Raw genomic sequence first — 27,900 nt, 5'->3', positions numbered from 1 at the left:
GATTTTCAATAAAAGGAATCGTATTTTTTATTAGATACAAATCAACGAATGCAACTATTTGAGATTTATCTTTTTATACAAACTTCCCGAAAAGTTGGTTAGATTTCCATAATATCGCTTTTCTTTTTCATAAATAAGTTTTCTAACGCATATGTTCTTTTTTTTTTAAAGAGAAATCAGTGTTTAATGTGAAATACCAAACTCGCCCTTAGTTGGCCCAATACTATACCAGTTGTGAAATGTAAATTGAATATCTTGCTATAGAGAAATGTGGTCAGTTTTCCAGTCTATGCTTGTGTGGTGTTTGTATAATAGGTTACATTGTGTCCTAAAATGACGTTTATAACATGTAAATATTATTTATTTAACGCCAAATAATTTTTGTTGGATATTAGGATTCGTTGACAAGTATTCTCACTATCTGTAAACTTGTGTATTATTTATCAATCGGTGTGAGGTTATGATAAGGAAATTGACTTGAGTCACATCCTGTGCCCAATGTTTACCATTAGATCACTTTTTGGATCCCTTGGAGGTAAATAGTATATTGTTTATAGTTTATATGAAATATTAAAGTATAAGTAGTGCTTTTTCCCAAACATTTACATAACCTCTCATATAGCGTGCTTGTTTTGACATTCGGTAAATTCGCGCTGTGGTTAAGGCATATTCCCGAACGTTTACTTCTATATTGTAAATAGCCCTCTATTTTGGGGAAATTTAGATTATTAGTATATTTTTTCATCCATTGGTAGTTTTTTATTAAAATGATTCAATATTATATTTCAAATATTTACAATATTTTATAGATGAGATAAGAAACTTACTAGACTCATCAATAAACAATATTTACATAAAGTTCTTATTTATAAGATATATAATACTAACGTTTGTTATATATCTTAATAAATGTTATTCTTCATTTATATTACATTTTTGTACTAGGAAAAGTTTTTTTTTAACAACATACTCATTAATTGTTTCATGCTGTTTATTATTTAGTAATACAAATCTTAAATAACATTTCATGCAATTCTATATTTTCATATAAATTTATATTAATTTCATTTTAATAAAATGTAAAAGTTTATATGCTTTAATTAATTAACAAATATTTATATTTACAATATAGATATTATTATAAATATACAATTATATTTACATTATAGTGAGTATTTATTTTATATTTTACTTTGCTTAACTTTATTTTATATTTAGTAACTTCTGTATCTGTAAGAATATGTAATAAACTTGATTCATTGATAGTGAAGTATATGTACATGAAATAAAGTATTTGGATATGTATTAAAAATAAAAAAAGTTGGTATAATGTTTAGATTTATGAAGAAAATCAGCAAAAATAATTTATATTTAATATATAAATAGGTTACAGTAAGAGTAAATTTAATGATTGTAATATATAATTAATATTTTCTTAATTATAAGGTATTTTTTCAGGAAATAGACAAAACACACGGTTTTTTAATTAATAAATATTATAATATCTATGTTTAGAGATTGGCAAAATTTTATTTGGTAAAATAAATTTTTAATTCGTCTATTAAATTTTTATTTTATGATCTTTAGTTCAAATTATAATTTTATGTATCAAGTAATGAATAAACAGTTATTTATTTTATATTTGTTATTCTACATAGTCTTAATAAAATAATCATTTTTAATGTTGTTTGAATTTTGATAATTAGTTTTAATATTAAAACTTGATAAAATTATTTCAGACTGTGAAGATTTATTATTATATCAGATATGACATTAATTGGTGTTAGTAATCAGGAATTAAAATGATTGGTGCGGCCTGTAGTTTGGAAGATGCGTGTCGGCAAGCTCAGGTATTATTTACAAACAATTGTCAAATAATTTATGCAATGTTAATCTAAGTCAAATTTGTTTGATTGATCTGTATAATTAAATTGATAAAATAATGATATTTTTTGTAAAATTATGTGTAGGATATGATTAATCAAGTATCTAAGTGTTGGAAAAATGTTCAAGGACAGAATTCTTTGAACTTTACAACTGATAAATCATCACAAAAAAAGGAACAGAATCATTCTAAACACAGCATACAGTCCAAACTAACTAGATTATATTTTGAAGAACTTACTAAAGTTCCTCATGCAACTCCTGATTCAGTCTTGGTATATGTGTCTTTCAATTAATTATTGCATCTTTTAAAATATTAAGTAAACAAAAGCTAATTTGATAATAATATTTTTATTTACTAAAATACACAGAACAACCTTGAAAATGAATGTGATCTTTTGGGAAGGTTGGTGCAAAGGGAGGGTTTGCACACATTAATTGTTAATCTCTATGCTGGTAATAAAGGATACTCATTAGCTGTAAGAAATAAGTGAGTAAATTGTAATTTTGTATTGTTTCAATGAATTATGTTTAAGTTTGTAAATATTTTAAACACTCATATTTATAATGAAAATTTTCTTTTCTTATTATTAATACATGCTACACAACAACAAAATATTATTAATAACTAAACAGATAGAGTTATTTTATTTGTTCCAAATTTATGAAGATATAAAAAGATGTAACTAAATGATTTTAATTTAACAGTGATAAGGGAAATCTATATGATAAAAACACAATATTAGCTGAAACACAACTGATGGGTTACGAACAGGGTGAATTGCTTTCATGTATAGACAATGGTCAGTTGCCTGCAATGTTAGCGGAGCAATTAGAAACCAGTCACTCTCATTTATTTTATGATGGCTGTATAATAGCTGAAGTTCGAGATTATCGAAAAGCATTTCCTCATACTAAAGCTGAAGTTCATCATGTGCTTCTTAAACCTACAACACAAGTAAATGATACCAAAAATAATATAATAATATAAATGAACTACGAAAATTTCAATGAATTTACATAATGCACCTACTAAACTTTTTAGAGTGTACTCTCGGATGTATCAACTTTAACTAGTGATGGAGACTGGAGTCACGAAGAACGATTAATGTTAGAATCACATTTAGTTGCAGCTACCCAAGGACCACTGTGTCTGGATCCAAATCCTATTCCTAGTTTAGCTACAACAAGACTACGACAGTCTAAATCTTTGCTTACTGATCATCAACTTATGCGACAAGCCAAAAAGTTTTCTCAGGTAATATTCATAAATTAGGTTAGTTTATATTTTTCATATATTAGTGCCAGTAACATTCAAAATTTCTTATTTAATCTTATTTTGTGAGTAATCACTACTACTTGTGAATATTATTTGTTACAGGTTACAGTAAATCGGAAAAGAAAATTGGAGCAATTAGCACAACCAGAAGGACTAACAATACAAGATTTAATGCAAAAGCTAAGAGCTAAAAGAGGAGTAGTTACAACCACTGCCTGTCCACCGCCTTCGCTCACAAACCCTCCTTTACTTCCACCAAATACACCCATTGATGTTTTAAGGTGTGTTATCTTCTTATATAATTTTTGGTCATTGTATGGTATATCATATTAATGTTATAATATTTTGTGCATAATAAATAGATTTGCAAAAGCATACGAACGCCCGCGAGAAACAAAAGACTGTTTGCCACAAGTTATAGAGGAATATATATTAGAAACTGGTGGAAGTCAAGGTGAAATAGATCACATAAAGCTCTCAATTCTGCAAAGACCTTCTAATTCTGAGTACCTGGGAGAGCTTTATATGGACAAAAATCATCGTGAAGGAGAGAAAAATGGATCAGCATGTCGGTATGTATTGTTGAATTCGATTATTTCAATTTCTTTAATCCGATATATTATTTTACTCTTATTAAGTCACACAAAATATTTGAAAGTAATTGAAGTTAAATTTTTTGTTATAGATTTACGTTAGGTACAAGAGTTCTGGCAAATCATTACATCCAACAATTCACAGAAATTTTCACAGAGGAAGGCAGAAAGAATGTTCGGATAAAACATGTTGTACCAGGGCAGGTCCCTCGCGTTACATGTACACCTGGTATGCAACGAGCACAGCAACAGGTATGCACTCTCGCTAAGAATTGTATTTAACAAATGTATAAAAATATCACTTTTATGTTCTTCATGCATTTTCAAACAAGTACATTGTTCTAGGCGCAACAAGCAAAGGCAGCGCAGCTAGTTGCTCAGCAGTTACAGCAAGCTCAATCTCAACATGTTGCACAGCAGGTAGGTTAAAAATTGTTTGTGAAATGTTTTATTAAAACCATTGAATTCTCTATATTTTATAATAATTATTTCAGATCTTATCACGAGCTCAAGGACAATTAAATACATTAGCTGGTCAAGTAGCTTCGATGAAAGCTATGACAGAAGCTACTACTTCTGCACAAAATAATCTGACATGTGTAGATGCAACAAATATACCACAAGTTATTACCCAAAGTGATGCTATATCAGTAAGCCCAGGGCAACCCTTGACCAATGGTGGATCAAATGCTTCCACCTCTGTACAAATTGATAATTCTGCAATGTCAGTAAGTGATGGTAGTTCTTGTAATGGATCTGGAATCTTAGTTTTCCAACAAAAATCAACCAATAGTATTAACAACCCCGGATCTACAAATGTTCCAGTCTTGGTAAGAATTATATAAATATAATTATATGTAGACGTTATATTTGACACTATACTATTATATAGCAAGCTCAGTTGCAAGCTGGAACACAAAATTGTGTTACGGAAACCGTTAATCAGAACCAAAACGAAGTACCATTTAAAAAGCACTCCACTAATCCAGCTATAACTGCTCTTGTAACATCCCTCATGAATTCTGCTCAACAATTTCAACAACAAGCTGCAGGTTTGTAATACCATTGATATAAAGCATAACACAAGAGAAATACCATATTATAAGAAATTTATTAAATACTTTTGCAGCTAATGCAGCAGCTGCTGCTATGAACAATAATGCACAGACTACAAACAAGTCAAGCAATGCTGCGATTCTTAGTTTATTAAATAGTAGTCCTGCCAATTTAACTCAGCAGAAAGTCCAACCACGAAGGATCTCTTTGAATGCTTCCATCCCGTCTAGAGTCCTTGGTCATGGAAATGTTATTAATGTCCCAAATACCACTGGTCAAGTAAATAAATAGAACTTGTCGTTATCTGCTCTTAAAATTATTATAAAATTCAAGCAAACATATATGTTTAGGTAAGGGTGAGTTTAAGTTCTGCTTTAACAGGACAGTTGGGTTGTAAACAGCAACCAGTAAAAGCAACAGCTGTACGATTAGCTCGTGTACAAGATCCTACTTCAACGCTGGGATTATCAATGCCAGGACTTTCAGCTTTATTAGCAGGTATAATATACAGAAATGCAAAAAACTTCATTACAACATCATTAAGATTTTGTATTATATTTTAATAGGGACACCGTCTGCGGATAATCCAATACCTGGAATAAATTCTGGTTCTTCTCTACTAGAAAGATTAACTGCTTCTTCCAGTCAAAACAATCAGTCTACGAATCCAATGATCACTCCGCCATCTACTAACGTAAATCTGCAGGGTGTAAATCTTACTAGTCTGCCAAACTCTATCAACGGTCTTCAAAATGTTCAGGTTGTGGAGAGCTGCTTATTTCTACATATGGCGTAGAAGATGAAATACTACTGTACTATTCGTTGTACGACAGGTATCATTTCCCGGATTATCACAACCTATAACGATGTCGCTAAATGTGTCAGCGACGACGGGTTCTGTTACACCTACAGGAGTCATTGTTTCCCTGCCTATATCATCTGCAACCAATACTTGCACCACGGTTTCTAGTGTTAGTTGTTTTTGAATTTCACACATTTACACATATTGAGCAAAATGGCAAAATAAAATATAAAAAATAATTCAAAATTGATTCTTGTTTTTTTAGATGGTAGCTACTACAGTTGTTACAACAGCCATTGCTGGAAGCACACCGACGGTAGTAATAGCTAATCCTGCCAATACTCATTTATCGCTACCTATTGGTAAGAATTATTTACAGTATATTGTTTTCGATATTCTTCTTATGTCAAGGTATTTTGTTTAATGAATTATATTGTTTAGTATAGAAAGATAAGTAAATACTACACATTTATATAAAATAAATAATTATACAATACAGAACAATTCAATATATTTACTTCAATGTAATGTTTCAGCCCAGATAATACCTTCCGGAGTTAAGGGATTATCGCAACAAAATATACGTAACAGTAATTCTGTCACTCTTTCACAGGTATTTATACGTAGTTAGGAAAGAATAAATTGATTTATAGAATTCACAATTACTGAGATCCCCTAGGTGAAACAAGTATTTCTTTTAGGGTGGACAAGCAATTCAACTTGTTGGATCTCAAAGGCCACGACTTAATCATATGACTCGTCAAGTACAGTCAAATCAAGTTAAATCAACTGTTTTGCCAAATCAATTAGTAACTGTGGCTAAAACGGTAACAGCAAGTCAATTGATTCTATCTGGTAACAAACAGGTGTTAACTCCTATAATGGGTAAGTTACTATAAATGTCATGTTAGAGTCTGCATCTGTTCAAAAAGTAAACAGCATGTATCGTTTCTATAATTTCATTTTATAATTCTTATAATTACATGCAAATCTTTTTTCGAAAAGTGATTCTAAAAGATACATCTTAGTCATTAAGATTAATTGTCCTTTTTGTTTTCAACAAATAAAAGTAGTGAAAAAGAATATTTTGTTTTATAGCAGCAACGAAACCAGTGCTTATGGCATCTCAGACGACACCTTCTTCCCAAGTAGTACCTGCAAATAAACAAACTTTATTGACAAAATCCTTGCATGCTAGAGCTTCTACAGGGCAATGTAGTCAACAGACTCAAAGCCTTGGAGTAACAGCATTATCGCAGCAACAAGTATGTACACAAAATTGTTATAAATTACAAGAATTTTGATTACGTTACAAATAAAGATTAGTTAATTATACGAATAAAATTTTAATTGTTTAATTTATAGTTACAGAGAACTCTCGTGAAACCTGTACAGCTCCAACAGTTACAATGTTTAGCTGCGCAACATAAAGTAGCTGTTGCGACCGGCAATACACAAAACAGAACTCAAATTGAGCCTCAAAGAAATTCTACATCTACCCCCGGGGAAGATCCAGCCTGAACATGTTCAAATAATTAATAATGTCTCAACATTACATTTAAATAATTGGAGCCTGCCTAGAAGAAATGTAATGAGGTGTTTATATATTATGTTAATGTGACATTTGGAGTTTTAATTATGCATGCAATTATAATTATAAATTATGACATTTTTATTCATGAACGGTTAATATTTATCAACAACGAGAGATTTTATAAAATCAGCGTAGTACATACTTTGTGCACACGTGCAATGAATTATTTCTACAAAAAACATTTGCCTCGAAATATTACTTCGAGGACGGTTTCAATTATTGTATATATAACTTATACATACGATTTGTTTTATATTAAAAAATGTAATAAATAAATTTTATTTTTTATTGACCTTTACCCTTTTTTATGTTGCTACTATGTTTATTCAAAGATACAATTTAATTTTTATCCATAAAAAACAATGTATTCATCGAATTATAAAAGCTTGTTATGTCATAATTATTAAACTCATAAATTACAAAAATTATATTTTCATAGTACATTAGTATGCTTAATAATTACCGGCATATGAAGGTAGTATAATTTTTCTTAATATTTTTATTTCATCACAATATTCCAAGATTTAATATACAGAGAGTTTATATAGCTACTTTCAGTAGTTTTTATAATTACAAATACTGAAACAGCATTCAAATTAAATTTTTCATCGTTCACAATAAATATAAAATATTAATCATAGTTGTGAAAACCAAGTATAATCGAATTTATGGATAAATAAATTCTATAATTAAGTAATAAAATAATATTAAAAAATGGATGAATAAATTAAGATATTAAAAATTTATCATTCAAATTAAAAAGCAATCTTGCAATAAAATTATTTACAATCTTCAATTCTATAAAAAGTTATTATTTAAGTATAATTCTAATGAATGAAGTAATTGTTGTGAAGATAATTCATATTTTGTTTAAATAGATAAAACTTAATAGTATATGACACATAGAATTTCATTTATAAAATTTCAATATGCAACATATTTCTCTTATGTTTTTTCTAAACCAACATAAATATATCGTAATCATACAATGCAAACACGCATAAATCTAACCTTTTGAAACAACATTTATCGTGTATGACTTTTGTATGTAGTTACTTTAAAAAATAATTTAATGTAAAATTAAATACATAAAATGTGATTTTTAAGTTATTGCTAAAAGCCTCTTATCATACAATAGTATTCCATTCGCTATATTTTTGACTCATAGGAGGTGGATTCATCGTTTAATTGTACTTAATTTATCACTAAGAATTAAGGTAATCATCATTAACAGCGATTGTGTCAATAATAAACATTATAAAAACTTTGTATGCTAATTGGCATTCAGTTCCAGCTGTATGCAATCACAAATTGTATTTTTCCTATCCTAATTTAAATAACTAATTTCTTCATTCCCTTGAGTATTTATCACAAGATGTCATTGTACAAACAGTTCCATAACGATCCATACAACTATAAAGATATTTGCACAAAATATTTAATCCCTGTTCTTTGTATAAAAATATAATAACGACATAACTTAAAAACCTGCTCGTAATAATTTGCTTAATGAAAAGATATCTGATGCCTTTAAATGAACTTCGCTTATTATATTCACCATTATTAAGTCAATGTGGAATTAGAGCAGAGGCAAATTTCTTTCATATTATATTATATACATTTTTTTCATAATCAGTCTCTTTTGTGGGAGATCTATCAACACTTGCCTTGCAAGTATTTAATAACAATGCTAAATTTTTGCTAACAAAACTCATTAACAGTAAAATACTGTGTATGCTCTGTTGAAAATAATTCTGTTACGTATTTTTATAGATGTTACTTTTACTGTATCTTATATTTATTAGCGCATAACACCGATTATAAATTATGATTCTTTATTACGAAATTATGCCTGCATCTATACCTTTGATCTTTTCAAATAGTATGTTCTTGAATGTTTATAAAACATTATCAACGTTGAACATCAATTAACAATTCTTACTACAATGTAATATCATTGACTATGGAAGTATCTAAATACTTCATAACGTTATAATATAAATCAATAATATATGTACATTTTTCATGTGTACCATTGTGAAAAAATTATTTATTTCATAAATTTAACGATGGTTGATCCACTTCTGGTCGACTATCTGGGGGACTGGAAACTTGTACTACTGGTAGATCTTTACTCACTGCCCATTCACTTTCTGGATCAGAAGAGATATTTGAGCCTCCTATAATATCCTCCTCTAGAGAAATATCTGATAAATTTTCCATACTTAATTGATTTTCATCTGTGTATGGAGATTCACTAACAACTGAAACACAATATTTTCAAAATTTCATATATAATTATTATTAACAATTCCAATAAAAATGATTCCAGTAAAATGATTAATAGTTAAAACAAAAAAGGAATACCATCATTGAGCATATGCTGTGATGACAACCATGTAGGTTCATCCCATTCATCGAACTGTAATTTTCTATTATTCTCAACCTCTTCTATAGATAACACTGTATGCGATTCTGAATCCGTAACATCGAATATCTCTGTTACTTGTACTTTATTATTATCGTCCATATAATAGTATGCCATCACAGCTTCTTGATCTGAAGTTACCTATAAATTTTGTTTACAAAATTGAAGTATAATTTGTAATTTCAAAATTAATTAATAATCTTTACTACTTACTTGAAGAATGTTTTCAAAAGTATCATCAACAGTTGAAAGATCAGACATGTTTATAACACATTTCGATTTATTATTGTGATCTGTCCATGGTTGTCTAAAAAGTATAGATTGAAAAATAATTAATAATGTTTGGCAATATTTAAAACATAACAATTATAGTCAATAAGCTTACATTTCATCGTATTGTAAAGTTAAATTTAGATTTTTTTTAGTTTTGTATAAATGGTCAGTCTCGTCTACTGCTTCCATATTATATATACCTGAAAAATTTGCAGAAACAATTATTATTATTATTATTATTATCAATAATATAACAATTAGACTTACTTGATCCATATTCTGTAATAGCTAATTGACATTTAATAGTTTGTGGGACTCGTTGATAATACACAGTGATTTGGGGAAACAGTATGTTTAATTGATCCAAGAAGAATGTTCTTAATTCTAACAAATTTCTTCGTAATTTAGGGACATTTAAAATAAACCTGAAAATAAAATAAAATAAATACCTTTTTTATGTAAGAAATCATTGTCAACATACATAGCAAATAGAAAAGATAACTATATACACAAAGAATAGCAGCACTTTATATCAAATTTAAATAAACATGCACACCTGAAAATACAAATATACAAATACATGAATTTAACTAACTTTATGAGACATAGCAAAATCAAAATTTGATGGTACATATTTATTACTTATTGTTAAAAACTGTATATTTCAGTTTTATTATCATTCACACTGTAACAGAAAAGTAACAAAACTTTTTCTCTCAATATTCACATCTTCAAATAAATGTCATTATTCAGTGCAAACAAATCGATTTAATTCTGTAATTTTTAGTTAAGTGTCAACGCTATATTCAAATCATTTTATACAATAAAATAAAGAGTGCAAAACTTGTGCTTACCGAAAAGATGTCATATGATTAGTACAAGAAATCATCTGTGAGGGTGTACGAAGAAAATTTCCAACTACTTTATATTCCAAGGTGCGAGTTTCTATCTTGTTACCAATCAGACTATACCCACATGCATAATGTTAAATACGATATTATTACAGTTAAAAATTATAAAATAAAATCAATACAATACACGAAACTAATGTTTTATACAAACAATTAAATGTAATATAATTTAAATGAATAATATATTTTTAAATCAATATTTAAAATATAACAATAATCTTTTATATTTAAGTTTGATAGCTTCAACAAAGTTATCTTTTATTCAATAAATAATGCTCTTAACTAGTTAAGTGTGTTTGACGTGTATACACGTCATTGCTTGATTTTAATTCCGCACACTGTGGGGGGTTTTTAAAACTAAATTCCAGGCTTAACTGGTTAATTTGTTTATAAGACATTATGGCCCAAAATTAATTTCTTTTTTCTAAGGAAGAGTTTAATGTAACTATGATTTCATAAAAGCACTGCATTGATAATTATGTACAAATATCCTTGAATTTAATAAGCTTTTGGCTACATATGAAAGTTAATAAGTGACATCAGCTATAATAATTTTATTAAGAATACAGAAATAATTACATGCAATAACTACATTAAAGTAATATGTCTGGCTATAAATGTGTTGTTAGTTTGTAATGTATATATACATATATACAAATTAAAAACTTTAATCATATTACTTATCTTAATTGCATGCAATGTCAAACAAGCAATAATACATGCAAGTTAATTTGTCATACCATAAATAATTTACATAACATATATATTTAAATAACATTTTACATACTATTAATATAACATTAACCAGAAAATATATACTTTAAAAAGGAGATACCTAATAAGATGCTTACTTGGTGAAAGTTGCATACACTACATCTGCTGGTAACGTGTAAGGTAAACTAAGTAATGAAAGTAGTTTTACACTGCGATGTTTGAAAAACCAATTGATAAGACCTTTATTAGCAGAATCGATCGCATCTTGGAATATGGTCATTACTGTCTCAGGTAACTTAGATACCAATGCTTCCTGCAAAAAAAAAGAAAGAAAGCATTACTTTACCTGTAGAATATGAAGAAATTATATATAACTAATACTTATATAACGTAAAATGTATATATACCTGTCTATGCATTTTACATTCTAAACACTCAGGATCATATTCCATGTTATCATCAAGAGTTTCTGAGACAACAAATGTTGATTGTACAGCAAGACATCGAGTACAATTTAGTAAATTATTACGATGAAGGAATCTTAATGCATCATCAAATCCTTGCTTGCACATACTTGAAAGTATCTAAAAAACCACACAATTCTTAATAATATTAAAAAACAATTAGAGGCTATTAGTATGTTGTCTCTAAAGATGGAGTATATAAACTTTACCTCTGGATTAGGTGGAAATAGTATTCTTGCAAACCTATATATGTTCTGTCTTGAAAGTTCTATACTAGTGTTTGCAACATTGACCTATGAATTAAAACCGTTCATTAATTACTTTTTACACGAATAATTAAGTATGCTATTATCCAATTAATTAGATAGTCAGCATTTTACTGTATAACAATACCTATTATAAATGTTATTTATAATAAATCACTTACATGGAAAAGTTGAGAAGAAACATCTCTAGGACAAATATCACTCTCACCACAAAAAGGACTAACAGTAATTGTATTTTCATCCAGTGTAGGAAGATTATCACTAAAACCACCATCCATATATCTAATACCATGAAATCGTGGTGGTAAAAGTCCAGAGAAAAGTGGAATAAATGCACTTGCTAATAATGCCTGTAAAAATAAAATTCCATTATACCTTAACATTTAAAATCATGTTAATATATATTCATAAGAATAATTTAATTTCGACTTTTGTTTTCTTTCGTGTATGAAATTAGAATCTAGCAAGAAAACTAGTGATTATAAATACACGGTTATTATCTTTTAAATGTTTATTAACGAATTTTGAAGTATAAGATTTCAAACAATATAATTCACCATTTGTGTTTCAAAGATAATATTACTCGAATGATACCCATTCAAGTACAGATATACAAATGATGTACAAATTACCTATTATAATTTCTCTGTTCGACTTCCAATGCTTGTAATTTAGTTCGTCACTGCGCTAATCATATAATTCTCGAATGAAATACAAATATCATATTATCGTCAAGTAAAAACTTTTATAAATATTCTTTTAGTCTTTTACATATCACTGCATAGATATTGTTTAATAAAAAACGTACTAAACAAAGGGAACTAAAATATAAATGTAGATCATTCACTTGCCTGTAGCAAATCTTCCTTAGAAGAGAATTGTGAAACGATTACATTTTTTCCATCATATACTCTTGTCAAGGAGACGTGGAGTTTACCGCTCACTCGAATATGAGCGTCGTTAGGAAGGAACTGCAACAAAGATTATAATTCTTCTATAGCGAATCAAAAACATCACCAATGTAAGTTAATTTTAAACACTTCCAACATTTTAATTAATAATCCTAATAAAAATTAACGATCATAACAACAAATCGAGAACTCTAAATCCTTTCTGTGTTACGATATTTTCGCATTTGAAAATTAAGCTATATTTATACAATACATTTAAATGGGAGTGTTTAGTTTAGAACAGTATCAACAATACATACCTTTTGCAAGCTTTCTAACAGTATTTCTTGTACATTAAAAGATGGACTAAACGGGCCAAGAGTACGTTGTCGCGCTTCGCGTGCAACACGTAATACATTACTTGTAATCTCCCCTGTAATAATATGTATTAATATCATTATTGTGCAGAAAAATAATTTAACAAGAGCATAAATAGATCGCTGAAACTATTTGGCATTCCATGTTCTCATTGATTAACAATTAATTATTACAAACGGAACATCATTAGTACAAGGCACTAGTTTTAATAAAATGGATATAAGATGGTAAGTCTATACTTAAACTATGAAACTTATAAATATGATACACAATATACAGCTAAATAGGTCTAAAGGTATTATCAAATCATATGTTAAAGTTCAATCCTTTTTTTTTACTAATTCTTGATTTTTAAGCTAGTCAAAAAGATACAGTGATGTACCATTGAATTTTTACATTCACTTTGCAAATTATTTCTCTAAAATTCATACCATTATGCCAATTGTATGACATTTATTTTTATACATAGACAAAGTAAAAGTTTAATTCAATAGTTACAGTAGATAATTGTTCAATATTATTTGTTGAAGATCGAATTATCATCACCATCAATCACAAGTATCTGTATATGAGAAAATGATAAGATATTAGTAGTTTGTTTCAAAGTTGAGTGCTGATAAAAATTTTTTTCGTAACATTCATGACATTAAGTTTCCTAGCAGATAATCAATATTGTAAATGTGAATATAACAAATCATTGTTCCTTAAATGTTCACTATCCAATGAAAATTTATACTTCCACTATGCATATGACATATTTAGTCCAATTTTTGTAGTTTATAAGTATAGATTTATCATTTCATACCAGTTTTATTGAAATTTAAGCCTTCTGCTAGTGATTTTTCTCTTGTTAGTTTAACGATTTCAACGAAATAGAATTTCCAAACTCACAATTTTAAACTGTACACATCAAAGAGAAAATAGAAAAGAGAAACAGATCTCTCTTAAGCTTGAATGTTTTTCATATCCAATCAATAAAAAATCACACAATTCTTATGCATGTAGCTGATGTATATACAGGGTGTTCGGCCACCCCTGGGAAAAATTTTAATAGGGGATTCCAGAGGCCAAAATAAGACGAAAATCAAGAATACCAATTTGTTGATGAAGGCTTCGTTGAAATTTTATTAACGTTTAAAGTTCTGCCTGTATCGAATTTTTTTCTCGAAAATGTGCAAAATTTCGGGGGTATGTTTATTCACCAATAATGATTGTACTTGACCCCCGCAACCGAAAATAATTTTTTTAGAACGATTTGAAATTTTTGAATTTAATTGTTAATAACTTTTTAACGAAGCCTCCATCAACAAATTGGTATTCTTGATTTTCGTCTTATTTTGGCCTCCAGAATCCCCCACTAAAATTTTTCCCAGGGGTGTCCGAACACCCTGTATATTTATGTGTATATACTTATAACGGGTAACTGATTTTAATCTAAATGTAGATGTATTTCAGAATATGTATTGATTTGAGAAATGTATATATGTTCAGCCTTATCTTTTATCACACAAGTCAGTATTGCCTTTTCACAAAAACAAGCATTCCTTTGTTTGCTTCAGATATAACAGCTTCATTTATCGATACTGGTATACCAGAAGCAAACACAAAGAGTTTATTTTATGATTAAAAGACTTAAATTATGCTACTATTAAAACAGATACAGTTGATTCTGAAAACAAAATTTTCAGATGAATCTGTTAATCATGAAACTGAAAAATGCATTATAGATATGAAAATGTGAAATGTACATATTTGAAAATAATATTTACATTCAGTTTCATTGTTTAAAAATTAGACAAAAAGATTTATTCAAATATATTAACTATATTTTACTAATCACTTAATGTTTTTTCTTCTTGAAAACTTCAAAATATTATAGTAAAATAATTCTTCTGAACAAAAAAAAAAAAAAAAAAACATGAATTTCCTAATTTCATTTGATTAATATCTGTATTCAATCATCGTATCACAATATCCATCAACCTTTAAAGATACTGTTTAGACTTTGATCACCACATTAACAAACAACATCAAGTAATATAAAAGTCAAATAATAAAATGAAATAATTATTGAAAATGATAAAATCTTGAGTGATTGGTTGTGTCATACATTTTATTGTATAGTATGTAGCAAACGTGAAGTATAAATACTTGAAACATTAGAAAGGTGAATTAATAATTTATTCATGGAAGCACATCTACTTTTTGGTTTTAACACATTCAATACCAACATATTATTACAAAACTGTCTCCTGTAGATGTAAACATTTTTACAGTTTCATTCTGGCCCATATACTACATCATCGGTTAGACGAGTGAGATAGTGCATGACTCACATGTTGAGTCATCGGTCACGTATGTGATAAAAAGCTTCGACAAGACCAAAAACATGTTTATGATTGAAATGAAACTGTTCCATATTGCCAGTATACCACAGGAAGGACACCCATTTTCATTCAAGACATTAAACTAAATGAACAACTGAATTTTAATTATGATCAAAGCCAACCTGCCTGTTATTTTTCTAATGTGCAAAACTATTTGATCGATTAGTTCGTCTATTTTCAATAATAATTGTCGCGACATAAACTCTAAGGAAATTATAATTAAATGACTCGTTACTTAGAAAACATGCAAGAGGTATTCAACCATTCTGATATGTACTTCGTCACTCTTCATAATATAATTTATCTCTCAAAATAATCTTTAATTTATTGTATTTAATTTGGGTATTAATACTTATGACCTTGCAAAATATTTTTATACTGGTAATGCGAAAGTAAAGATTAGAAAGAATTTTATAGGAATAAAAAGTGAACTTACGCCATTTTATAAATTAATTGTTTATGCTTCAATTATAATTACACTTCAATTTGTTTTTTTGTATCCATAAACTGCTGTACATGTTTTTTCTCGAGTCCTGAAAAACATCCGTCGTGCATGTTGCACGCAACCGAATGTATCTCGTTTTTTATCACATGCTGTTTTCAAGTGTGTAGTACTACTTGTTTTACCAACGAGAACGTTTTTCTAGGCTAAATGTTCGCGCATACGCAACGTAACTTACTGCACGAGCCTAGGTACGTTCATAAATGCGTGTTTACAAACAAAAGAACACCAATTACGAAAACGTTTACGTCATAAATTATATAAATAATTATAAACTGCAATTATGTATCAATTACTGCAATTACGTATTACAAGTTTTTTTTTTTCAATCGCAATTTTAATTAAACCATGTATACGAATATAGGTAATTATACACAATGTATACACAATTGTCATTCCTAGAATCATTTAACTACCCAATATTTACTTTGTAATTACGCTTTATTAGATACTGATAATATTTACTAATATTTAACTAATATTATTTATGAGATAAAATTCATTTCTTGTACATGTTTCTAAATTACTCAGTCTATTAACAAAGGAATTTGATAAGGATGAACTTGATTGCTTCATACTTTGCCATTTAAATCACTGTTTATGCTAAAATAAAAATATACATAGCTTTATTTAAGCTTTATTAATTAAAATCTGTAAATATTTACCTATTTAATGATAAATTAACTTACATGTGTATATCTCTTTTTTTTTGTTATTAATGTATACATATATTTGATTGTAATAACATTATACGTATATAATATGTGAAGAAATAAAAAAGAAATGAAAAAATAATTGTTGTAGTTTTCTTTTTTTAAAACAAATGCCATCCTAATTCAAATGGAACAAAATTTAATTAATTTTATAGTTTAGTCTATAATATTATTGTAAAATATTTTGTTGCTAGTTACAAGTTTAGTATTACAAAAGCATCAAATTTCTGGTTGGCCATGGTACTACTTTATATGGCTAACTAAAAACACAAATGTGATTATTTTACTTATATGTTTTAATCGTATTTTAATTCATTTATTGTCTCATTAAGTTTTTCTTTTATACTAAAAATGGTCACATAATATGTATTTTACAAGTATCTCTTACAAAACTAAAAACAGGTAATATAATTTATTATTAAAATAAAGAGCATTTCTCTTTTAGATAAACTGATAAACTGTTATAATAGAAAATTATATGCAATACACAGTTATTCATGTCAATACATCTATTTTAATTGCTTGCATTGTGTTGTATATTCATTGCTTGTCTTACTCACAAAGAAAAACATTTGATAAATGCTCTTGCTACTCCATATTTTCAATTTGCTTATTCTAAGCTTGACCTACTTATGAGATTTATTCATAAGATAATGAACTTTGTAGAACTTTAACAAGTAATTTTAAGTCTCAAGGGAAATACCAATTACAATATATTATATCAGTAAACCATACTGTAATAAACTAAATTCTTTCATGAACAATCTATTACACAAAATCATATTCCATAATTTGTTCAAAATTAATTCTTACTATTATTATTATTGCTTCATAACATTTACTTCTAGCTCAATTTATACTTATTATTTACAAACCATGTATAAGTAATTATTTAATTAAACTATATGATGCTTTAATAATAACACATATTTGAAAAATTTTAAACTACATGTTATAAATTTCATATTGTTGATAAAAGTTATAAATTTATGTAATGAAATTGATAGTGATATTGTTTCCATCATGACAACATACTTTGAATGTGCACTAAAATTGTAACATCATGTTAATTGATACCAAAAAAAAAACAACCAGAGATTTGTAGTTTAATAGCAACAGTGACATCATTGGTACACCAAAACAATTTGTTCAGTGCATGCAGGGGATACAAAACGCGAGATGAATTGTATCAGAAGTCGTAAATCGGACCATAACATTGAAAAAAAAATTAATTATTTAAGATACTATATATCTGTCAGATATATAAACAAAGGAGTTCACTCACCGAGGGGTAAGTCACAAAGAAGGCAACAGGCAGCGATAGCACCAGCCGATGCACCACTAATCTTATTCAAGAGCAAGTGTGGAGCGTATTTCTTGAAGCACACTGCTACACCAACGTGGTAAATACCAAGGAAACCACAACCAGCGAACGATAAATTCATTTCGGAATCCTCTTATGTGCTATATCGTTTACTATTGCTTTTTTCGTATAGATTGTCAAAGATAATTGTATAAATAATAGAAAAATACTGATTTTCTTTCTACGACACTATGTACATCACTTGCCAGGAAAACGCTTTCAACGACGTATTTCGCGCGACGTCCAAGTTCGAACTATCAGTAGTCCTTTCCAGGCAACAACCGTCTTCCCAATCTCTGAAGACTAATCTTGAGTACGATTGAAAAAAATACATGTTACAAACAGCTAAAGCGATAATACACGTTTTGATGACGTACAATTTGTAAATATATACTACATTCTTCATTGGTTACTGGAGATGGTGTGGTGATAGCTCCGCCTACTTCAACGTTCTTAAACTCATTCATTGTGTAATAGCCTACAGGTGCACGTGTGTGTACGCGTATTCTGTCAATAAAGCGATCAAAACTATAAATACATTTACATATTTAGGACGAAACACATTTCGAAGGATATAATGTAATAATTTGGTACAAAACGATATTATATTTTTTATAAAAATTAATACTTGTAAATATCCCCCTTGTATACTTCATCTGCAAATATTAATTTTAACATACAATTTACTTAAAAATCATTGTCAGTAATTGTTAACAATTTCTCAATCTACAAAATAAATATGATATAAAAAAAGTAATTAAATAATTCACAAGTCTCTGAATTTGAAATAAAACAGTAAAATCATAATTAAATACCCGCCAACATACTATGTAAATCTAGTGACCAATAAAAGATCAGATTTCAATTGCATAGTTATAACCTTTATAATAAACAATATTAATTATGATTACGAAATTTCTATTCGTGTAATAGTCAGCATCTAATGAACATTTATCTACAAAATCTCGAATTAATTTTTTAAAAGTTTAAGGGATAAAGAACTATAATTTTAGTATGTAGTGTACAACTACGTAATCGAAATTGTTAAAGTGCTATGTTTATTACTAATAATTAAAGCATACGAGCAAGTGATCACACCTGTATATATCTATAATAAATTCAAACACATCATCAGTAAAAGGAAACACTTGAAAGTTTGGTTGTTAATGCAAAATCTGTTTTGGATTGGTTGATTTTATAAATGACGGTTACATTGCGGTAATATTGTTTTGCTAATTTTTACTATTGGTAACAATCTTACGTTTTATATTATGAACTATTAATTCTGCAGAACAGTTTCATAAATTATTAATTGTTTGCTACTTTAAGAATCAACCTTGAATAAACCATTTACTTAATGTGTTACGTATGTTTTCCATTTTCTTAAAAATTTACTGTTTATAAAACATATAATGAATTTTATGCCATGCAATTTTATAAATGGTAGTATGTATAGTGAAGTCTGAAGTAATTTAAGAGTCAAAGATAATCGATACATAAAATGTTTATTCCTTGGAAATGACGCAAATTTCGCTTACTTTCATTTAAAATTATAAAACTGATTTCTGAATGTTTTACATAGTAGTCGAAAAAGAACATGTGAATAATATATGTAAAGCTTTTTAAAAAATTATAGAACGTCGTATATAAGATTTTAAATACTGCATTAAAGGCGCGCAATTTTATGTTTTTTTGACATACTGCAATCTGACATATAACCAATAAATATCAATACAACTTGAAACATAATTCAAAATAACACGAAATCATGATAAGTGAAAACGAACAAATGCCACAAACGATGTATGTGGCTTGTGGGAACTCCAATGTATCAAATGGAACAGTTTTCCATGCTGTATATATACCCGAAGAAAATGTTGATATTTCAACAGAAAGCTATACAAAAGGTAACAGTACACTAGTAAAATTTATATGTTTTTATCTTGTACACGTTCTATATATTTTATATACACTTTTAACAAATTTTAATATTGTACATTTATATATTATAGAAAATAGAATTTATCAAGACAAAGCAGAAGCATTAAAAGTAATCAAGGAATTTAAAACAGGTCGTTTAAAATCGTTTAAGAATCTTTCAGAAGCTGAAGAATATGCTAAGACTGGTTTTGAAAAAACAAATTACACTAACAATAGTACAATATCTACAACAGTACCTGTAGTAGAAGAGAAATCGAATAATTTTAAAGTTCCACGATCACAAGATCTTGTATGTTTTAGAAAGTTAATTAAGGATGGAAATTTACATGCTGTTAAATCTACAATGTGGGGAAATCCACGATATTTAATTGGAAGTGGAGACACACCTGCAATTTTGCAAGTAAGATATAAAAGTTATAACCATGCTTAAAAAAATTTTATAAAATGTTTATAAAATATATGCTATAGAGACTGTTTCATATATTTATTCTAGGAAGGGTGTCGTTATAATGCATTGCATATTGCAGTCAAAGCAGACAGACCAGATATGTGTGAGTTAATATTAAACACTGTTGGAAATGCAAAATTTATACAGTTACTTTATGGTGATGAGTGCAAGAGTTATGTGGACCGTGCACAGATTATGTTAGATTTATATTTAAATACACCTGATAAAGGATTGAATGAAACACCATTACACTTTGCTGTTAAATTTGGTTTAAAAGATGTAGTTCGAGTTCTTGTTTCATATCCATGTTGCATAAAAACATTGCCAAACAAATATAAACAGCTACCAATAGATGTACGTGATGAAGTATTCAAAGATATGGTTCAGAGAATATTATTGTATATTATACTAAATATTTCTATCTACACACAATTAATTTATTTTCTTCTATCCATAACGTTCTTTTTTATTAGTTTCTTTATATTCTTGTAGTAGTGTATGTCTAATATACAGGAATATTATTTAACTTGCATATTTGCCATTATTTCAGATAATATGTAGTAGAACCTGTCAAGACAAAGAGTTAAAAAAAGAGATACGAATGTTACTGGAAGATCAGTATTATGTACCTGTATTAAGATCAGATGATAACACATTGCAACCTCTTATTGGGGAACCTTTCTCTCCACCTAATGCATTGGTATGTTAAAATACTTCCATTCAGTTTATGTGTAATTTTATATATTATATGTTTTATTTTTGTAGAGTTTAAACACAGATCCAATAAGTCCACGTTTAGAAGTACGTGCATTTGCCGGACCAATGACAAAATCTCGAGCATTAGAATTTAAAAAAAAGTGGAAAACACCTCCACGTCTTAATATGACGCCTGTTAAAAGAATTACAGAAGATGAATCTAACATGACAAACAATTGTGTTAACAATTTAATGTTAAGATTACAAGATACAGAAAAGGGACTTGAACGAGTTGGAAGGTATTTTCAATTATTTATTTATTATAAAGTGTAACTATTATTGATTAAAAGTATTCTTTTTGAATTAAATAAAAATTGAAATTTAGTACATTATTTTTAGAGATTTGGCAGAAGAATATCAAGTATCATGGAAAGAATATTGGCCATTTTTGAACGATTTTGCAGATTTTCGTACTACAGAAGGCTTAATGAAACTTGAAAAATACTTGGAAGATAAATTTCATGACCAATTATTTTCTTATTGTCAGGTACAATAAATGTGATAATCAAGTTTTTTAGTTAGTTACCATCGTACATTTTATATAATTTTTTCACAGAACTTAAATGATAATAAAACAAATTCAAATTCAGAAATAAAATTGGAATCAGTCGATGAAATAGATTATTTATGTAATAAATTACAATTGTGTACATTACATAATACAGACGATCATGATACAAACAATATAGGTAAGCATAGAAAATCTTTTTCTTGTACTATTATAGTATACAATGGATAGTACTTACCAATAAAATAACACTATGTACCTTCTTTTCTTTAGACGAATTAGAATTTTTTACACCACCATCGTCTCCAAAATTAATAGTAGACAGTTCTGATGATGAAATGGAAACTGCAGAGGAAGGTCCTGCAACGTTTCTTGAGGGGTAAAATATAATATATAGTTCAACCGTTTTTTTTAGTAAAAGTACTATGTTTATTGAAATACATTTTGATTGTTGTACATGTATATAGTACTTTGTATAATATTTTATGTTATAGATCACTACCAACAAAACAGGATTATGCTGTTCATAATGCCGTACCATCAATTACGTCTACTGCATATCCGAACATTTACCGTTGGCAACATAACATGCAGCTTGTTATGAAACGTGACTTACCTAGGTAATTATTTTTCCTTTTACATCGTTATATATTTAATAGTTACAGCAAATTATTAACATTCTTATTCTTTTATCACTATAATATAATAGCATTTACGTTATTTTTCTATTACATGTTATTACATTTATTATAATTAATAACAAAATGTAATATTTTATCATTTTCAGAACTAACAATATAAGGTTAATCAGAAGAAAATTGATTCTGACCCCCTAGATACGTTAAACATCAAGACATTGAACAGTGTAAAAAAAAAAAAAAATTGTATGAACTTTTTATATTACGCACAATAATTCTTATTTGATAGGTAACATTAGTATACTTAAAAACTTATTCAAACTTATTAAGTATACGAAAAAATATATATTTTCAGAAAATTTTATATATAATGAAAATAATTTATAAAAACACATACTTCATACACGGTCTATAAATTACCACTTACATTTGAATTTATGCACGTAAGACTAAAACAATTATGTTTATGTTTATTTTCAACAGATCAATAATTATATTATATATTTTATTTTTTAAATTTGATATTTATGCAGACACTTGCTATTAATAATCTTTATTCACAATAATATTACATTTTTTCTTAACAGATCATTTATGATCTTTTTCCGATTATATCATTGTAACCTGTGTACACTGTTCTTTTGTTTAATACGTTTGATATTCTGTATATCTATATTCCATACCAAATTATTAATTTAATCAAAGACTGACTGGAGCAGGAGGAGTTTGTTTCAGTTGTAAAATGATTGAACGCATTCGAGAAACATCTTTAGATGTGCGCGAAGATTTAGGATTAAAATCACATAGCTTCGCAATACGTTCCCATTCAGTTCCTGGCTCCACTTCATCAGCTTCTGCAACGAATTGTTTCTCCGCGTTCCTATTAATAAAAATGTTAAATTAAATAAGATGCAAATATATGCAACATTGAAAGTATGTGATAGTTGTAAATTGTATGCATTAATGTCATTGCAGTGTATGTACTCAACACTTCTGTTTTTGTTTCTTACATATAACGTATGTAGCAACACAAAATGCAGCAATTTTTAAAAAATTTCTATTTATGTAACAATAGTTAATACAAATATTTTTACACTCATTACTTTCACCTATTACAAATAATAAATTATTATAAATTGAAAAGACGTTTATTTTATGCATAGATGAATTATAAATTTATTGCAAAAATATATATATATATTAAAGTACTAAAAAATGAAGAATAATAAAATGACAATCGATTTATAAAATATTTGATAAAAACGGTAATTAATAAATAATATCACGTATAAAGAAGTTTGAAGCTCACATACAATATAATTAGAAACATTAAAATCTGATAATTGTATCAAGCATAAAGTATAACTAAGTCATTCCTACAAAGCAGTTGACGTACAAGAAAATATCAAAAGTTTTTGATATCAACAGCAATTGGCATTATAAATTGTATAAACAAGCTATATAGTACACAGCATTGCAATGCAATTATACATGCAAAAAAATATAGTGTAACTTACTTGGCCGATTCCCTAAGAAGCAGAATGAAAATAATATAATTGCATGTAGTACATGTCTTAAAATAATTTAATATTTATAATTTAATATAGAATAAAACTTTTAACTGCAGCTATACATGTGCAATTAAAAGTTGCATATTAGTAGAAAATATGCTGAGAATATTGCATAAAACAAAATTTAATTAAATGGCAATTGTAAATATTACCTGTTTGTAGTTTTTGTTTTACTAATAGCTTCTGCATGATGTTTATACCATTCTTCTAACTCTTTTCTTGCAGCCTCTCGCCACTCCTCCTTCTTCTTTTCTTCTTCTGCATCTAATTAAATTACATTTAAAAAATATTTGAAATATAGTAATTGAAAGATAGTAACTTACAATCTCATAATCTTATTTTCATAGAATATTTACTACAAAGCATGTAGACATATGCTGTAAAGATTAATGTTTAACATAATATAGTTACAAGAGGTATAAATAATACCTTTTTCTTCTAGCCTAGCTTTTTGTTCTTCTCTCCATTTTCGTATTTTCTCAGGTTCCTCTTTTACAGGAGGAGGCTTAACTTGTGTTTCTAAAAATTATTATGTTTAAAAACTACAAATACTGAACGATTCTTTAAAAGTAATATAGTATAATATAGTTTACCTGTTGCTGGTAGTGCTTGTGTTTCATTAGATTGTCCAACTGCATCTATTATTTCGAAACTACTTTCAGCATCACCACCTGGACCAACTTTTAAATTTTCAAAATTTTTGGGTAAATTATTTACTATAGGTTAGTTACTCTTTAATTGATAAACATATTATAATTGCTTCATGCAAAACTATGTTTTCTTTACATAATTTTTTTCATGTTATTAATTAAATTCAAAGAACTTCAAAAAATAATATAAATTACATGAATATAAGTTTCCATGTTTATATACAGAGTGTTCGACCACCCATGGGAAAAATTTTAATGGGGGATTCTAGAGGCCAAAATAGGACGAAAATCAAGAATACCAATTTGTTGATGGAGGCTCTGTTAAAAAGTTATTAATGTTTAAAGTTCCGCTCGTACTGAATTTTTTTCTCGAAAATGCGCAAGATTTCGGGGGTATGTGTAATGACCAAAAATGATTGTAATTGATCCCCGCAACCGAAAATAATTTTTTTAGAACGATTTGAAAAATTTGTTTTTCGCCGAAAAATTTCAACACCTACCCGAATTTTTTTCTCGAAACTGAGTAGGATTTCGAATATATGTCTATTCACTAAAAATGCTTGTAATCGACCTCCGCAGCTGAAAATAATTTTTCCGGAACGATTTGAAATTTTTGAATTTAATTGTTAATAACTTTTTAACGAAGCCTCCATCAACAAATTGGTATTCTTGATTTTCGTCTTATTTTGGCCTCTAGAATCTCCTATTAAAATTTTTCCCAGGGGTGACCGAACACTCTGTATTTTGTTTCAGATTTCACCACACAAATTGAAAAATGTAATTTTAATTCTTTATAATTTATTTACATGACATCAATTACCATCTATATTAGGTCCTACTGTAGGAGCAGACATAGAAACTGGTGGGATTTCATCTTCTAGTCCTGCCAATTGGTCCTGTTCTCTTGCTACAAATTCTGCCACAGGATCTACTTCTGGTTCAATGACAAAGTTGTCACCGAATGCATCCATATTGTCTAATAAAAATGTCAAATTGACAAACTTTAGGACAACCCAATATTTTGAATATAGAAAAATAATTTCAAAATTATGTCTCAAAAGTATAAATAAAAAAAGAATATAATGCTAATTTTATATACTTTATAAGAATTAACACTTGTCAAATACTATCTATATTAGAAGTATTGTTACATATCATTTTGCAATTTGATTTCCAGGTAATTGATTTTAAATCATGGTATTATAACAATCTAATTTTCAGTTCATATACTACCACTTTAGACACTGATACTTCTATTTTATCCTAATATAGCGTTAACTTCGTAAATAGCACTAATGTATTTCTTTATATCTTCTAGGTTAAACTAAATTACTGTTAATATCTCTAACTGCATAAGTAATATAATTGAAGATAACCTATAAGGACGCATTTATTTAAAAATGTTTATTAATTTAGTGCATTAAGAGCATTTGCAATAATAATGTACGAAAATAAGCTAATTTTATTTACTTGAAACAAATTGTTTGTAATGATAAATCGGATAAATTTACCTTTCTAATATTGTAGAATGTGTAAATTGCTATTTTGGGAAACACCCCCAACTGTCGTTTCTTTAAATTTCTCCTAAAGATCACCACAAATTGTCAACGTCAATACAGTTGGCTTATAACGTACACATGCGCACAATTAAAGTGTAGTTTTAAACGATAAAAGTCAGTACTACCAACTCTTTACAATCATTCATTAGACTACCTTGATATTCGTATCGTTAAACTTTCAATATTTTTTATATAAGAAATATAGGTCATGATACGAAAAATATTTGTTTGAATATGTTATATTTAAGCTGAAGATTACATAAATACAACAAATATATTTTAAAAATTTGGTTTAAACTTGTAACGTGTTTCTTTCTTTTTTTTTATTTTTTGTAATATAATAGAGAAAAATAAGTTATAATATTCCATTAAGGTTTCTATTTCAAAATGTTTAAACTAATTATATTTTGCAAAATTTGAATTCATTTAACTCTGACACGATAAAATAAAATGTTTTATAACGTTATATGCAAATTTTACGGTATTTCTTTAAAGTATGTAAGTTCCTACTTATGTAATTGAATCATTATAATAATTTGAATTATAATTGAATTATTATAGATTGTTTTCTGTGTTGCATGTTAATTATTCTCAGCAGAAATTTTAGGTAGAAAAGTAATATTTTAAAAGAATGATAATAAACTTGTAATTACATGCATAATGGTAAACATAGAAAATAAATTTACGTAAATTTGTCTCCTAATACAAACATTATATTTTATAGACATACATAATGTGTCAAACTAAATATTTCGGTTTATATTAGTATATGTCTACAGAGTCATGCATAAACTATATGGTTTAAAAAAAAATATTCCAAAAATAACTATAATAGAAATTGAAACATATATGCAAGTACTTGCGCATATGGCGTAATATATGACAAGTTCTGTAGCAGAAACTTATCTAAATGGGAGCATTTTTAGAAATTATAATCTAAGAAATATCTGTACAATACATTACACACGTATAGATGAAACCATTACACCTTAATTTATAAAAGCCATACTTTTTATATGATATTTTGAATATTGTGAATAAATAACTGTACAAGAACTGTAAATATAGACAAATGTTGCAATCATTTTAACTCACGGGAGTGTTTCCATCATAATAAGGTGTATTTTTAGTACAATTTCAATAATAAATACAGTTATTACTCTTACAATTCCTATTATTATGACAGGTCACTGGCAACAAAATTTAGGCATCATATGTGTAGAGCAAATGTTAACAATCGTCTAAAAAATACGTATAAAAATACAATTCCTAAATAACATAATTTAGAGCTTCATTCGTTAATATAATGACGGAGCTCTAAAAACAGTTATT

General features: G+C 27.7%; 4 protein-coding genes across 9 annotated transcripts; 2 read left to right on the top strand and 2 right to left on the bottom strand.

The window, feature by feature from the left end:
* The first annotated feature begins 19 nt into the window (after nucleotides 1–19).
* Nucleotides 20–7,492, top strand: LOC143345259 (uncharacterized). Of its 3 annotated transcripts, none has more exons than XM_076772198.1 (22): nucleotides 20–93; nucleotides 396–535; nucleotides 1,740–1,850; nucleotides 1,971–2,159; nucleotides 2,256–2,374; nucleotides 2,593–2,842; nucleotides 2,930–3,142; nucleotides 3,266–3,444; nucleotides 3,526–3,735; nucleotides 3,849–4,008; nucleotides 4,102–4,176; nucleotides 4,251–4,586; nucleotides 4,649–4,808; nucleotides 4,886–5,091; nucleotides 5,163–5,310; nucleotides 5,379–5,572; nucleotides 5,646–5,783; nucleotides 5,880–5,976; nucleotides 6,151–6,227; nucleotides 6,316–6,499; nucleotides 6,713–6,879; nucleotides 6,980–7,492. In XM_076772198.1, the coding sequence occupies exons 3-22, from the start codon at nucleotides 1,803–1,805 to the stop codon at nucleotides 7,133–7,135; spliced, it is 3,306 nt and encodes a 1,101-aa protein (XP_076628313.1). In that variant the 5' UTR covers nucleotides 20–93; nucleotides 396–535; nucleotides 1,740–1,802; the 3' UTR covers nucleotides 7,136–7,492. The 3 variants fall into 3 exon arrangements, with proteins under 3 accessions (XP_076628313.1, XP_076628305.1, XP_076628324.1); XM_076772190.1 differs by lacking the exon at nucleotides 20–93 and adding an exon at nucleotides 195–273; XM_076772209.1 differs by lacking the exon at nucleotides 20–93 and having other exon boundaries at nucleotides 280–535; nucleotides 6,716–6,879.
* Nucleotides 7,493–7,671: 179 nt separating this feature from the next.
* Bmm (brummer) lies at nucleotides 7,672–18,818 on the bottom strand. 2 transcript variants are annotated; one of them, XM_076772223.1, is made up of 13 exons: nucleotides 18,420–18,818; nucleotides 13,475–13,587; nucleotides 13,116–13,235; nucleotides 12,426–12,614; nucleotides 12,208–12,291; nucleotides 11,942–12,118; nucleotides 11,672–11,847; nucleotides 10,764–10,874; nucleotides 10,177–10,334; nucleotides 10,022–10,109; nucleotides 9,850–9,943; nucleotides 9,576–9,777; nucleotides 7,672–9,472 (listed from the first exon to the last, which is right to left on the bottom strand). In XM_076772223.1, the coding sequence occupies exons 1-13, from the start codon at nucleotides 18,577–18,579 to the stop codon at nucleotides 9,264–9,266; spliced, it is 1,881 nt and encodes a 626-aa protein (XP_076628338.1). In that variant the 5' UTR covers nucleotides 18,580–18,818; the 3' UTR covers nucleotides 7,672–9,263. The 2 variants fall into 2 exon arrangements, with proteins under 2 accessions (XP_076628338.1, XP_076628347.1); XM_076772232.1 differs by lacking the exon at nucleotides 10,764–10,874 and having other exon boundaries at nucleotides 18,420–18,811.
* Nucleotides 18,819–18,962: 144 nt separating this feature from the next.
* Nucleotides 18,963–23,068, top strand: Ankle2 (ankyrin repeat and LEM domain-containing protein 2). Its single transcript, XM_076772245.1, has 10 exons — nucleotides 18,963–20,404; nucleotides 20,510–20,838; nucleotides 20,932–21,240; nucleotides 21,437–21,586; nucleotides 21,652–21,881; nucleotides 21,982–22,129; nucleotides 22,199–22,331; nucleotides 22,424–22,529; nucleotides 22,645–22,770; nucleotides 22,938–23,068. Exons 1-10 carry the CDS (start codon nucleotides 20,266–20,268, stop codon nucleotides 22,984–22,986), a joined length of 1,719 nt encoding a protein of 572 aa, XP_076628360.1. The 5' UTR covers nucleotides 18,963–20,265; the 3' UTR covers nucleotides 22,987–23,068.
* A 42-nt stretch (nucleotides 23,069–23,110) lies between these two features.
* Nucleotides 23,111–26,670, bottom strand: Clc (clathrin light chain). Of its 3 annotated transcripts, none has more exons than XM_076772258.1 (7): nucleotides 26,521–26,670; nucleotides 25,830–25,985; nucleotides 24,953–25,039; nucleotides 24,789–24,878; nucleotides 24,512–24,623; nucleotides 24,306–24,317; nucleotides 23,111–23,668 (listed from the first exon to the last, which is right to left on the bottom strand). In XM_076772258.1, the coding sequence occupies exons 2-7, from the start codon at nucleotides 25,978–25,980 to the stop codon at nucleotides 23,488–23,490; spliced, it is 633 nt and encodes a 210-aa protein (XP_076628373.1). In that variant the 5' UTR covers nucleotides 25,981–25,985; nucleotides 26,521–26,670; the 3' UTR covers nucleotides 23,111–23,487. The 3 variants fall into 3 exon arrangements, with proteins under 3 accessions (XP_076628373.1, XP_076628382.1, XP_076628391.1); XM_076772267.1 differs by having other exon boundaries at nucleotides 24,953–25,030; XM_076772276.1 differs by lacking the exon at nucleotides 24,306–24,317.
* Nucleotides 26,671–27,900: the final 1,230 nt, after the last annotated feature.

Source organism: Colletes latitarsis, chromosome 1 (assembly GCF_051014445.1).
Source record: "Colletes latitarsis isolate SP2378_abdomen chromosome 1, iyColLati1, whole genome shotgun sequence".
Lineage (NCBI taxonomy): Eukaryota > Metazoa > Arthropoda > Insecta > Hymenoptera > Colletidae > Colletes > Colletes latitarsis.
This window is presented reverse-complemented; position numbering and strand designations above follow the sequence as displayed.

What these genes read in the sequence shown, in the direction of transcription:
- LOC143345259 (XM_076772198.1), top strand. Translation starts at nt 1,803, where the DNA reads ATGATTGGTGCGGCCTGTAGTTTGGAAGATGCGTGTCGGCAAGCTCAG. An exon ending in TTCTTAAACCTACAACACAA is followed by an intron (nt 2,843 to 2,929) that starts GTAAATGATACC and finishes TAAACTTTTTAG; the next exon opens with AGTGTACTCTCGGATGTATC. An exon ending in CAGCATTATCGCAGCAACAA is followed by an intron (nt 6,880 to 6,979) that starts GTATGTACACAA and finishes TTTAATTTATAG; the next exon opens with TTACAGAGAACTCTCGTGAA.
- Bmm (XM_076772223.1), bottom strand. Translation starts at nt 18,579, where the DNA reads ATGAATTTATCGTTCGCTGGTTGTGGTTTCCTTGGTATTTACCACGTT. An exon ending in AATGTAAAATGCATAGACAG is followed by an intron (nt 11,848 to 11,941) that starts GTATATATACAT and finishes TTTTTTTTGCAG; the next exon opens with GAAGCATTGGTATCTAAGTT. An exon ending in ACTTTACAATACGATGAAAT is followed by an intron (nt 9,944 to 10,021) that starts GTAAGCTTATTG and finishes TATACTTTTTAG; the next exon opens with ACAACCATGGACAGATCACA.
- Ankle2 (XM_076772245.1), top strand. Translation starts at nt 20,266, where the DNA reads ATGATAAGTGAAAACGAACAAATGCCACAAACGATGTATGTGGCTTGT. An exon ending in ACACACCTGCAATTTTGCAA is followed by an intron (nt 20,839 to 20,931) that starts GTAAGATATAAA and finishes TATTTATTCTAG; the next exon opens with GAAGGGTGTCGTTATAATGC. An exon ending in ATGAAACGTGACTTACCTAG is followed by an intron (nt 22,771 to 22,937) that starts GTAATTATTTTT and finishes TATCATTTTCAG; the next exon opens with AACTAACAATATAAGGTTAA.
- Clc (XM_076772258.1), bottom strand. Translation starts at nt 25,980, where the DNA reads ATGGATGCATTCGGTGACAACTTTGTCATTGAACCAGAAGTAGATCCT. An exon ending in ACAAGCACTACCAGCAACAG is followed by an intron (nt 24,879 to 24,952) that starts GTAAACTATATT and finishes AATAATTTTTAG; the next exon opens with AAACACAAGTTAAGCCTCCT. An exon ending in AGCTAGGCTAGAAGAAAAAG is followed by an intron (nt 24,624 to 24,788) that starts GTATTATTTATA and finishes TAATTTAATTAG; the next exon opens with ATGCAGAAGAAGAAAAGAAG.